Genomic DNA, 13,274 nt, shown 5'->3' with positions numbered 1-13,274 from the left:
TCTGAGCAGCAGGGATTCGCTGAGGGTTTTCCTTCCTGACAGAGCTCACCATTCGGTTTAGAAAAATTTAAGGACAAATGCATCCCCAAACACAGCTAAATGTCAAATGTTAAAAATACGAAAAACACGAGCAAACAATCTGCTCCCCTCCAATTTCTAAGTAGTTATCGACTCTTACCATATCAGATTTCCAATGGAATTTACAAAACAAAAAGGAAAAAAATGGCAGAACTGACACCCAACAATTTAAAGTTAACAAACCTTGAAACATAAATGATATCTGAGAAAAGGTAGTAGGAAACAGCGATAAAGAACTAATTGTTCTGATGGGAAAACAAAATTGGCCATTTGCTACTTTCCTAAACATTTCCTCCCCAGTTGTTACTCTTATAGTAGAGTTCCATTATGTTACCTGCAATCTCAACTATCCAGAATTTCAGAGACAAAATTTCAAGTTACAGAAAAAAATTGTTTTATGTCTAAGAATTACTTTAATTTATAAAAAATCTTACCATTGGCTTTATTCAGCTCTACAAGCGTCCCTATATGTACAGGTAAACAACTTGCATGGAAAGGATCTTTCTCCATTACTCTGAAAGTTAAAAAGCAACACATTACTACCCCAAAACAGTAGGTGACGGCACTCATGAGGATCAGCTATGTGCAGTCATCACAGCATCACGTATGATGCTGTGGGTTATAATACTGCACTTTCTTCACTCCATTATCTTCAGGTTGATTCAGTTAAGGCCACAATTAAGTGACAAATTAAAGAAAAAATTCTGGTTTGTTTGAAAGGAATAAAAATAAACATTATCACAAACATTTACTTTAAGTCAACAGAATTATAATTTATAAAATAAGTAGGCCGATTATTTAAAAGAATCAAAACCAATAGGAAATACCATTAGGTTGGTGCAAAAATAATTGCAGTTTTACCATTACATCCAACAGCAAAAACTGCAATTACTTTTGCACCAACCTAATAAATAGGTTACGTGTTTTGTCAATTAAAATTTTTGTAATTTCAAGGATTTAAAATCCAACCAAGATCTACAAAAAACAGTATATGTCATTTAGCTAAAGTTTAAATTATGCACACTGGAAAACTGATGCATGTGGGAGATGGCTTAGCTACCGAGTGCAGCATATTGAACACCCAGCATCCACAGGGTGAGTCTCTAATTGAGAATGAATTTTACAAAACAATGTGCCAAAATGGTATTTTCAAACTTGCAAATTATCAAGATCAGTAAGAGCAATGTGTATATCCCTCCCAAGTTAATGTCATAAATCTACAAATATGCATAAACTCATGTCTGCAAACTGCTCTTTTAAGACAGCACCCTGTTCTGCGCTCTACAAACGGTAAAGGTAACTTAAATTATCATCTAGTTCAGGATGATTCAGAGAGCACGTCCATGAATCACTTAGGTAAGATGGAGTGAACTCCATGTTCCTACAGAAAAACTGATGGATATACTTACACCGAAGTAAGTTTGTAGCACATTTTAAAATCACAGTTATAATAATGTCTCTCAGCTAAAGACACTACCACATCCAGATTCTCTTGCAAGCCATTTACAGACTCAGGGATGACCGTTTCACTAGGCTTATTATACTGAAACACAGAGAAATGTAAACATAAACGCAATGAGCAAAAACAAAATAAAATGCGATTCAATTTGTGTTTGACCCAAGTGGTTAAAACATTTACAAGAACAAATGTGAGCCTCTGAAAACTTATAACTTTAGGTTTTATAAGTACTCCTCTCAGTAAGTTTTACTCCCTTCTCAATTTTATCACAGAATTCCATGGTGGGATATATTTCTCAAAGTAAACATTTAGGAAGCATAACAAAAAAAAATGCAACACCATTCCATTCACTTGGTAATTCAATCTTTTAGTATAAGGAGTCTTTCAGAGGAAGACAGGTATTTTTGGAAGTGTTTTTTTGGAATCTTATGTATTTTAAATGCTCTATTCTTGAAAATGTGCTAAATTTAAAAAGTTTTAATTTCGAAAATTTAATACAAGACTAGATGCCAAATTTAATGGAATACGATATTTACATAAAGCAAATGCTAACTCTTTGGTTTTACTTACTTTTTTCAATTTGTTCTCAAATAGAAAACGCAGCAATTCCTGTTCTTCATTACCCAGCTTGCTAAGAGGTAGTGATTCAAGAAGTTCTTTTTCTTAAAAATGGTAAGAAAAAAAAGAATATCCTCATAATATTTATAGAGGGAAAAAAGCCAACAACTAAAAATATTATTCTATAGTTCTTGGTCTAAGTAAATCAAACTCAAAAGAGAACATAAGAAGATCAAAATGTGCTACAGAAGCTGACACAGCAGTTCCAGGCCTGAAGATGGGAATCATCTGGTAGGTGGAGGCCACTCTTCTAGGGCTGAAGCCAGGTCCCAGGTGGCTCTTGTCACCTAAGAACCACCAGTCTCTGCACTCCTGACGCTGCGGGGATCTTGCTCTGCTGGGGACGGGGGAGCCCGTGCACTGCAGGTGCTAAGCAGGACCTCTGGCCGCCAGCCGCTAGATAGCAGCAGCAACCTCTCAGCCTCCCTCCCTGACCCTCAGCTGTGACAAACAATGTCTCCAGACATTGCCAAATGTTCCCGGGGGTTGGGGGGTGGCAAAATCACCCTGGTTGGCTGAGAACCCCTGCACTAGCCTAAAATACGCTAGAATCCCATTAATTCAACCGCTCTATTTTCTGTTTCCCTTCTTTACCCACCTCACATTACTGCCAACATACTTGGGACTGTGATTCTCAGTGCCTGTGGTACATTAGGATCACCTGGGAGCTTTAAACCATCTGATAGGATCTCACCCCGAGACACCCACTCAACTGCTCTGGAGTTGGGAACTGGACATGGACGTTTCTCAATTTTCCCAAGGATTTAAAGAGCAACACGGTTGAGAATCACTGAATGAGATACTGAAATCCTGGTTTATACTATCTCAATCACTTCTCAAAAAGATGGTCTCTTCCTATTACAATCCCTGGATTCGGACAGCACAAGGCACCGTACAATACTGCATTCTGCAATGTGCTTTACATTTGAAGACTAAGAAAGTCAGTAGGTCTATTTAAACCCGTACATGGCCTGCTGTTGACTTAGAAGATTTCAGAGGCAAAAAATCCAAACAATATTAATTTTGCTAAACATAAAACACCTGAGTTTCCAAACCTTCTTGTGCTGTCAACATGTGGTGTGATGTTAGAAGATCAAATGCTTCAAAACAGTAGACATCAAGCTTCAAAGCTTCTTTGTAGCTGTAGGTAGCCAGAGTTCGGTTATCTAGAGCATCATAGATTTTCCCACGTAGAAGACAAATAGAACTCTTTATCTGTTGGAAAAATAATGAGTCGCATATTAAGTCAGTATTTTTAAACTTTTTTCTTTTTTCCTTAGAGGCAGAGTCTCACTCTGTCTCCCAGGCTGGAGTTCAGGGGTGCGATCATAGCTCACTGCAGCCTTGAACTCCTCTGATCTCAAGTGACCCTCCTACCTCAGCCTCCTGAGTAGCTAGGATTACAGGTGAACACCACCACGAACAGCTAATTCCTAAAATTTTTTGTACAGACAATCTTGCTGTGTTGCCTAGGCTGCTCTCAAACTCTTGGCCTCAAGTGATCCTCCCACTTTGGTCTCCCGAAGTGCTGAGATTACAGGCATAAGCCACCATGCCTGGCCCTTAAACTTAACTTTTGATAGAGAATTGTGTCTTAGAATACTGAGAAGTTTTTATTGCATTTAAAGGGATTTAATCACAACTCTCAAGGCATGAATAAAAACACACACACATATACACACACAAAAAAAACCAGCAAAGTTTCTTCAATTCACCTTCCCTGGGCTCTAACCGCTCTGTTCCAACACATCTTTAAAACAAAAGTCCATGTCACAGCTACTAGGTTCATTACCTGTTTTGTCCAAAACAGTGCAATGATTTAGAGATGGCAAACAGAGTGTGTATGCATGTGTATAAAACTCCAAGATTGACAGTGTGATAGGTAGACACCCCTCAAAAGGATCTTCATGAGCAGAAACTGGCAGCAATGCAACACAGTGGTCAGAGCAGTCAGCATAATGGCCTGCTGGGGCAGGACAGACCCGAGTTCAAACCCCAGCTCTGCCACTTGTAACCTTGGACAAGTGATTGAACCTCTTTTGGCCTCCATTTCCTTTCCTCGTCTGTAAAAGGGTAAAAACACTAACTTATAGAACTCTGAGGTCTAGAGATGCTACCCTCTCTGTGGTGCTAGCACACGGTAAGGTGTTCAGTGGCCATCTCACGACTACCATAAACAAGAAGATATGGAAATCTGATGCCCATTCTAGACTCTGGACCTCAAACACATAACTGAATTGAAAAATGATCCAGCAACAGGCAGCTAAAATCATTAAGGATATGAAGAAGATTCGTAAAGTAAAATTTTAGAAAAAATAATGAATTATGAGAGTCTTCAAGATAAGCAATATCCTAGGACTTGCTTTTTTTAAAAATATAATTTCACAAAATCGATAACAATCATTTCAAATAAATCACACATTTCGTGGCAGGTAAGTTAATGGATAAGAGGTCCTAAAATAATGACTGTACCAGACACTCTCATAAATGCATTTCTTAGCAGAAGAATGTGCTTCCCAACACATAAATTAATGAGTGGCCAGAAAAAAAAAAGACAAAAAAAAAAACCTAGAATGTGTAATATTCTTTTATGCTTAAAAATAACTATCTAAGGTGAAAAATAGACGAATAAAGTTCTACCAAAAATATAAAGAATAAATGGGCCAGGTGCGGTGGCTCATGCCTGCAATCCCAACATTTTGGGAAACTAAGGCAGGAGGATCACCTGAGCCCAGGAGTTTGAGACCAGCCTGGGCAACACAGTAAGACCCTGTCTCTACAAAACATTTTTAAAAAAATTAGCTGACTGTGGTTGCATGTGCTTGTAGTCCCAGCTACTCGGAAGGCTGATGTGGGAGAATCACTTGAGCTTGGGAGGTTGAGGCTGCAGTGAGCTGTGACTGTGCCACTGCACTCCAGCCTGGGCAACAAAGCAAAGACCCCGTCTTAATTAAGGAAAAAAAAAAAGATGTGGGAAAAAAGATAAATTGGTAGGTAGGTCAGATAAGGCTTACAGGGATTCTTTCTGAATAATAAAAATATTCTAAAATTGACCATGGTGAGGTTTGCAAAGCTCTGTGAATATACTAAAAGGAATCAAACCATACAGTTTAAATGGGTGAACTGCATGGCATATGAATTAAACCTCAATAAGTTTTTATTTTTTTTTTTTAAATCCAGATTAGTGATCTATAAATATCACTTAATAAGTTATTATACAATTTCTGCCAGCAAGGAATGTGCAATTTCATGGAGATATGAAGTATACAAACTGAAATACACAAAATTACATAGCAATGTACTTTGAAGCAAACAGGAACACAAAACCATTTCCTGGAAAGAAACAATGTAAGCTAATCGAAGTTTCTTGGTGTAGGTCCAAAACACTGTTGAAACACAGAAAGAAGGAGAAAAATTATTCCACTTTTAGGGAGTAGCTTAAGACATCGGAGAATGAAGATTTCAAGCCAGCCTATTTTGGATGCAGGCATCTGCAGATACAATTACAGCTTCCAACTGAGGGCTCAGAAATGTCTCAGAATCTTTTTTGGTTTTGGCGGGCAAATTAAATAAATTGGCAACCACAATTGTTTTAATATAGTAACACTCCGGTAAAAGAAGATAATGTATTTCTACCACGTAATGGGGGCAATTCTCGCTGCCGTTACTGAGGTGTGCTAACAGTACTACTTACTGAAGACTGTGACATTTCCCAGTCACTGGAGGGATCTTTGAAGCCACTTTCATCCTTCAAGTATTTTTCAAATAATCTTTTGTTGATTGGCTCTTCCATATCAAGAATATCAAGGGCCTGCTGGTGCTCTTTTGCAGCATACTATGGGGAAAACAGAAATGCCACTCATCACCCACAATTTCTTTTTTTTTTTTTTTTTTTTTTTTTGAGACGGAGTCTCGTTCTGCCGCCCAGGCTGGAGTGCAGTGGCCGGATCTCAGCTCACTGCAAGCTCCGCCTCCCGGTTTCACGCCATTCTCCTGCCTCAGCCTCCCGAGTAGTTGGGACTACAGGCGCCCACCACCGCGCCTGGCTAGTTTTTTGTATTTTTTAGTAGAGACGGGGTTTCACCATGTTAGCCTTGATGGTCTCGATCTCCTGACCTCGTGATCCGCCCGTCTCGGCCTCCCAAAGTGCTGGGATTACAGGCTTGAGCCACCGCGCCCAGCCATCACCCACAATTTCTAACACTAAACATATGATCCAGATTTTTAAAGGATAATATATATTATATCCATTACTTAAATATAAAATGTCTAAAGTAGAATTTTCTTCATGCATGTCAGCTTTTAGTAAATGAAGAATCAGTATTTTACAGCAAACAATACTAAGGAAAAGAACACTTCCTCGTGAAATACTTTACTAACCTGCTAAGCTACATCACTAAAATTCTCACACATATATAAGGGATGCATAACACTCATTTTATTCAACCAAATAAAAATGAAATTGTGAGCATACTTACATGGCACCTAGCTGCAAGGTAACGACATGCTTCATACAACTAGGAAAGAAATTAATTTGTTTAAATAGTGGTCAAAATAATACGTATTTTCACTTTCAAAGCAAGCCATAAGCATAAAATAGAGCTAATTTCATAATTTCTCGTTTTACTCTTGCAGTTAAAAAAATAAAATTCCAGTCTTGTTAAACCATATTTATTATGAACCTACTGTTTACTAGGCACCAAGGATTCAAAAAGGCCCTGCCCCAGGAGGTTACGGTAGGGAAGACATGAACTAAGCACAACAGGTAAGCATGATGAAAGGGGGTCACAGAAAGCACCAGCCAGGTGGAGAAGGAAACATCTGCAGGAGAGCAAGTGAGGCAGCGAGTAAGTGGTCAGAGGAGTGGAGCGCTGGGCAGCACTTCAAGCACTGAGTGTGAATAACTGCTGGGTGTCCAAGGAGCTCACAGCAGCCCCACGTGACTGGAGCACGTGCTCCAGGTATTGATGGTGGTGGATTAGACGCAGACTGGAGAGAAATCACGGAGGGCCTCACAGACCTACTGATGCATCTGACTTTATCCTGTAGGTAATGGGAAGTCACTGAATGACCTTGTGGGAATATAATCACATCTGTGTTTTAGGAAGACTACTCACCCCTGTAACAGTTCACAAGATGAACTGGACACAGGGAAGGTGAGCAGAGAAAAACTGTTACTGTGGAAAAGAGACAAGAAGAGAGGCTGTAACAGAACACACAAAGAATCAAAGGCCTGACACGTATGAGTGGGGAGGAAAAGGAATATCCATGATTTCACAGCTGTTTAGAAAACAGTCTTCAGAATTTAGACTAGACGGGAGATGGGGAAAAAGAAGGTGACAGATGAGGTGTAAGACATTTTCCCTTCACATTCGGTAAAAAAAATTGGGCCTACTGTGATGACTCACATCTATAATCCCAGCACTTTGGGAGACCAAGGCAGGAGGACTGCTTGAGACCAGGAGTTCAAGACTAGCCTGGGCAACATAGTGAGGCCCCGTCTCTACCAAAAAAATTTTAAAATTAGCTGGGTGTGGTGGCATGCACCTGTAGTCCCAGCTACTAGGGAGGCTGAGGCAGAAGGATCACTCGAACCCAGGAGTCTGAGGCTACAGTGAGCCACGATCATCCCACTGCACTCCTGGGTGACACAGAGACCTCAAAAAAACAAAAACAAAAACAAAGAAAAATTGCATAAATTTAAATAACTTCAACATAATGGAATATACACCTAAAACACTAATGACTTTTTTTTTTTTTTGAGATGGAGTCTCGCCCTGTTGTCCAGGCTGGAGTGCAATGTGTGACCTCAGCTCACTGCAACCTCCACCTCCAAGGTTCAAGTAATTCTCTGCCTCAGCCTCCCGAGTAGCTGGGATTACAGGTGACTGCCACCACGTCCAGCTAATTTTTGTATTTTTAGCGGAGACGGGGTTTCACCATCTTGGTTTTGAACTCCTGACCTCGCGATCCACCCGCCTTGGCTTTCCAAAGTGCTGGGATTACAAGTGTGAGCCACCGCGCTCGACCACTAATGACATTTTTTTAAAGCTCTGAAGAGCGTTACAGTTCATACCATTACTTACTTTGTCCAGTTTCCGTGACCGGAGTGCGTGGGCGGCTCTGTGATACTGTGCTGTCAGGTAAAGACACTGAGCCAGCCAATAGATGTCCTGGGGTTCCTCTGGAGGGAAAAATTCACATAAGTGGTCAGAGGTACAAGGTGAAATAGAAAAAAATTTAAGATTAATCAGAAAAACAATTAGCATTGTCACTTACCATGAGAGAGTGAAGCTACTTTATCTGCCCAAAATAGAGCACTTTGATACTGTTGCTGCATATCAAAAAAAAAAAAAAAAAAAAAAGTGGTAACTGCCCTGTTATTTCAACACTCTTAAACTGGTATCTAATATCATTATAATTCTATGTAATAAATCTACATCTCAAAACAACAATTTGTTACATCTCTATCTTATATCTCACATCGGGTGAATTTTAGTTCAATGTCACAATACAAATATTACTGTAATATCTGTGTATATACAACTCATGAAGACAATTTTTTAAAACTCACACACTGTAAAAATGTATCGCGAAACATACAAGTGAAATGCAAGTGAAACAGCAAAAACTAGTCTAACAATTCTTGTGCTATTTATATAACACTTTCAACGATCTGTTAATGGATCCCAAAGTGAATTTTAGTAGATAGAACACTATACTCAAATACCTTATATAAAACAGTTGCAGTTTTAATAACACTCAAATTTAAAAACACACAAACATAAATTAACTAAGCTTCACTGAGCATGGGGAAGAACTCGCCTCCTCCAAGTCTAACAAAAATTAAGGAGCCAACAATGAGAACCAGTCACCCAGTGACCTACGGCTAGCTTTAGTCCCTGTTCTGCTCCTCGGTCCTCAGCCTTCTACAGTCTCTGCCTCAGTTCCCCTGGAGGCAAGCCAGGACCACTGCTGCCAGCCCGAGGCAGGAGGAATGGCAACGGGATGGTTACAAATATGCTCAATACCGGAGTCTCCGTCTGGAAACCAGGCCTGTCATGTTCCTCACTACGATCACAAAACACTGAATTCAGCTGACTTATGGTAAACAAAAACACTGCCCTCCAAATGGACTGCGAACATGTGGCCACGTCATTTAGCACCCAATTCCGAAAATTCTGCATTACCATGGCTTTTCTTTCCCTTCCTTTCCAATTTCCTGAAAGAGCAAGCATTTCAACAAAAAATAAACGACATTATGGATAAAACTGATGCTGCTGATTCTCGAAGACACTTCTTTCCTTTAAACACTGTTATTCACTCAAAGGTAGTGCAGGGAACACAGACATAGTTAACGAGAATTTTTAAAGTACTGATTTCAGACAACAGGCTTCTGCACATCTTTATTCACTTAAATTCAGTCCAATAAAAATTACAACTAAACCTCTCAAAAATGTTTTATTCGCTAGCCCTGCAACTTTCCTTCAAAAATTGTCCTTCAACTTGCACTGAATAGTCGGTGTTTCTTGGGCACCTCCCCAGGCGCAGAACGAGGCTCAGACCCGAGTGAGGCGCCCCCTGCGCTCCGGGGCCTCCACTCCCCAGGCTGTGAAGCGGCAGGGGCCGCTCCCTTCGGGGTAAGGCGGAGACAGCGCTGCTGGTCCCACATGAAGGCCCAGGGCCGGTCCAGTCCTTCCCCACCAAGAGCCCTGACGGCAGTCACCCCAGCCCCACGCCACGCGGAAATGGACCCGGCGCGGCCTGCCCGGGCCCCGCACTCCCAGTCCGGGCCGCCCACCTGGTCGAGGTACTGCCGGACGCGCTTCCGCAGCCGCTCTAGGTTCATGGCCGCGCGGGCCCGGCCTCACGCCGCACTCCGCCGCCCGGCGCGCGCCTCCTGCCCACTCCGCGCCACGCCCCGTGCCCGTGCCCGTGCCCGCGCCCGCCGCCGCCGCCGCCCCAGAACTCGAAGGCCGCAGACCCGCACCTCCGCCCAGTCCCGCTGCGCCGCCCAGGCTCTTCCGCTCCAGACAGGCCCCGCCCCGGAATTCCCCAGCAAACGAGTCCCATCTGGCGCGGGAAACCGGCCCTGAGTTGCTGGTTCCGATGCCTCTCCTGGCACGTGGGCTTCTGGCCGCCGTGGGGCGAGAGCGCGGCCTCCCCGGAATCACTGCGGCGCGTTTGGGCATTGGCGAGAGACTCAGGAGGGCTCGGGGCCGGACCACCCACCCGGGCAAAAAGCAGGTGGCTGAGCAATGGAAAGTGGGGCTTAGGTGAGCCTTCCTTCCCCAGAATGTAGTCAACATTTTAAAAACAAGAGCAACGCACTCTCATTACCAAAAAAAAAAAAAAAAAAAATGTGTGCACAAACAGCAAAGGAAGTCAAAAGACAACCTAGGAAAAATTGGAAACCTATCACAAAATGCGAATTTCCTTATAACGTAGAGCCAGTATTCCCTTTACATATATGTAATAAGTAACTGGGAAGAGATCAATGGTTCAGGAGAAAGACAAAAAACAGTTCACAGGGAAAGAAATGCAAATAGATTTTAACATACGAAAGAAAGCAACTTAGGTTGTTTATCAAGAATTTACATTAAAACAACATAAGCTATTGACTGACTATAGATTTTTCTTTGTCTCACAGACTCCAGAAACGTGAAAATAATGGGTGACGCAGCAGTAAGGAACAAAATGCCTTAAACAATTGCCCCCGTGGCATGGGGAGCAGTGACTGAAGTGAGTCTCACGCTCACGTCCTGATAAATTTTGCATCCTTCAAATAGTTCAGACTGCTCTGAGCTATTTTTCTTTCCTCAAAACCTTCCATCATTGTATTTCCTCTACCACACTTACTAACTGGTTAAACTGATAGTGCTCACAAATATTGTGTATTACCTCACATGACAAAATGGACTTTGTAAGAGGTGATTAAGTTAAGATGGGTTGTGTGGCTGGGTGTAATGTAATCACAAGAGTTCTTACACATGAAAGTGGGCAGCAGGGGTGAGAGTCAGAGAGACTGAAAGATGCTGCTGCTGGCTTTAAAGATAGGAAGGAAGGAGGAGAAGGAGGGAAGGGAAGGGAGGGGAGGGGAGGGGGAAGGTAGGTAGATGAGCCGGGAGTGCAGGTGGCCTCCAGAAGCTGAGAAAGGCCAGGACTGGATTCTCACGTAGATGCTCCGGGAGCACAGCACTGCTGATGCCTTGATATCCTGCAGAGACCATTTCAGGTAGTGATCAGAGGTTAGCAAACAAAATTAGAGCTCTGCCAAATATGTACATGCCTGAGGCTGGTTTGTCTAACAGAATGTTCTGTTAATTTTCCTCTCCTTACATTCTCTCCCAGTATTTGCCCTTGTTAAAGAAAATAAAATTTCAGGACCCTCTAAATTTACTACAAGGGGAAGTTAAGCCCTGGAGACTGAGTCACAGAGCATGTTTGCAATTCTGCAATACTGAGTTTTGTGAAATTGAGTGTGTAAAAATCTGTGTTTTGTGGTTTTAAAAGATAATTCCTTCCTTAAACTAGTTCCTGAAATATGGTCAGGAAAACAAGACTTGGATTTTCAGTATGACCAGAATATTAAATATGCCAAGTGGTTTCTCAAGAATTTAAATGACTCTGAAAGGAAGAGAGAACAATCACCCTTCTCACTGATTAGTGAGGTGGTATTGTCGCCACACGAGAGCAGTTTACAAAGTTAGAGAATTCTGTTGGCTGAAACTGCAAAATGTTGAAGCTTTGAAAGAGCAAAAGCCACGATTAAGAAGTCAATGATTGGCAAATATGTCTTTGTTGTCATTTTACAAAGACAGTTCTAGGGTTCAGAATTAACATCTATCCAAACGTCAAATCTCGATCTACCTTGCGTTTCTCCACATCCTGCAGCTGCAGGTCTGCTCCGGTGCTGCCTTGGAGACCTCCAGGTCCACTTGGACCCCACAGACAGGGGCTGTAAGCGTCGCCTGCAGAGTTGGGCAGAGGAAGTTCAGAGCTTCCCCGCCGGGACATGAGCACCCCACTAACACTCTTAAAAAGAAAAACCTTCTGGGTTAATACCTTTTTTTTGAATTAACCTCCATCCAGGTAAAAAATGATTGATAAGTAAATGTTTGTTAATTAAAATTGAGGCTTTCTGTTGGCTTAGAAATGTTAAGCTTTGTGGCACTTACTGATGTGGAAAGTAAGACCCAGCGAGGGTAACTTACCTAACCGAGGTCCCAAAGCTGCAACTAAAACCAAGTCCCTGAGCTGACAATGGCCTCTTGGGTGTCGTACCCATTCGTGAATATACCTGGGGTTTTAAGGCAAAAGCAGGCTGTGGGGACACCGAGAACATCAGCCTGGGGTTTGCAGCTTCCCCCCTCTCCCTGCCTCTTCAGAGACGATGCCCTCTGGGTGGCAGTGATCGAGTTCTGCCAGTGTGGGGAAGCTCTGCGGGGTGAAGGGAAGCCTGGAGAGGAATCTGCCGGGCTCCGCGTCGCCAGCATCACCTCCTGAAACTGCAGTAAAAGGACTGGGAGGCTACGAGAAGCAAGCTGAGCCACCCGGACAGAGCATCCTGAGGTGCCGGACGCCTTTTCTTCCTAGCATCCTGTCCCACCACCTGCAGGACACAGCAGCACTAGTCATCCTGCACAGGCTCCCTCTGCAGCTTCTCAAAGACTGCTGTCCGCAGACATGGGCCCAGCCCTGCGGACATGAGGGTAACAGCCAATTCAGAAATGTTGTGATCTCTAGCTGGTTATCTGATTATCTTTCTCACTATTAAATTAACTGAATAATGCCCTCATTTTTTGTTAGGTGGATATGAACTTTGTCATGAGCCATGAAAGTGTTCACTGATCTCAATTTTGATGTCAAATTTGGGAAAGCACTTTCTAGTACAAGTTGTTCTTCTGATTGACTCATTCACACGTGCTTTGGTCTCCTGTGCCAGTGTTCTGCCAGGAGCGGGTGATGGAGTGCAGATTGTGGAGGGCCCTGCGAACACAGGCTTGATGTCTGTGGAGGCCACAGTGGCAGTCCTCAAAGGGATGCCAAAATGGAACTGAAGGATGGGTTGGCCCAGTGGATAGGGGAGGGAGTGGGGGCGGGAGAAGGCCCAGGGCAT

At 42.6% G+C, this 13,274-nt stretch overlaps 1 protein-coding gene and 1 long non-coding RNA gene across 19 annotated transcripts in view; one reads left to right on the top strand and one right to left on the bottom strand.

Annotated features, from left to right (window-relative positions):
• Positions 1-10,181, bottom strand: part of CDC16 (cell division cycle 16) — a 41,204-nt gene extending 31,023 nt beyond the window's left edge. For 16 of the 18 annotated variants that reach the window (XR_010582700.2, XR_012426640.1, XR_012426643.1 and 13 more), the window contains exons 1-9: positions 9,957-10,181; positions 8,435-8,489; positions 8,242-8,339; positions 6,634-6,672; positions 5,850-5,990; positions 3,211-3,370; positions 2,108-2,199; positions 1,488-1,621; positions 513-592 (exon numbers count right to left, since the gene is read on the bottom strand). Coding sequence is in view for 9 of the 18 variants with exons in the window: in XM_045377569.2 (XP_045233504.1) it covers positions 513-592; positions 1,488-1,621; positions 2,108-2,199; positions 3,211-3,370; positions 5,850-5,990; positions 6,634-6,672; positions 8,242-8,339; positions 8,435-8,489; positions 9,957-10,004 (847 nt within the window). In the remaining 9 variants the exon portion in view is untranslated. The remainder of the gene's footprint in view (positions 1-512; positions 593-1,487; positions 1,622-2,107; positions 2,200-3,210; positions 3,371-5,849; positions 5,991-6,633; positions 6,673-8,241; positions 8,340-8,434; positions 8,490-9,956) is intronic. The other 2 variants (XM_045377571.2, XM_074021555.1) reach the window with 1 other exon arrangement.
• Positions 10,182-10,254: 73 nt separating this feature from the next.
• Positions 10,255-12,953, top strand: LOC141408927 (uncharacterized). The gene is made up of 2 exons (XR_012426658.1): positions 10,255-10,431; positions 10,806-12,953. It is a non-coding gene; the product is annotated as an uncharacterized lncRNA (long non-coding RNA).
• Positions 12,954-13,274: the final 321 nt, after the last annotated feature.

This window comes from Macaca fascicularis, chromosome 17, assembly GCF_037993035.2.
Source record: "Macaca fascicularis isolate 582-1 chromosome 17, T2T-MFA8v1.1".
NCBI classification, from domain to species: domain Eukaryota; kingdom Metazoa; phylum Chordata; class Mammalia; order Primates; family Cercopithecidae; genus Macaca; species Macaca fascicularis.
Note: the sequence above shows the minus strand (reverse complement) of the source record. Positions and strands in the feature narration are given on the sequence as shown.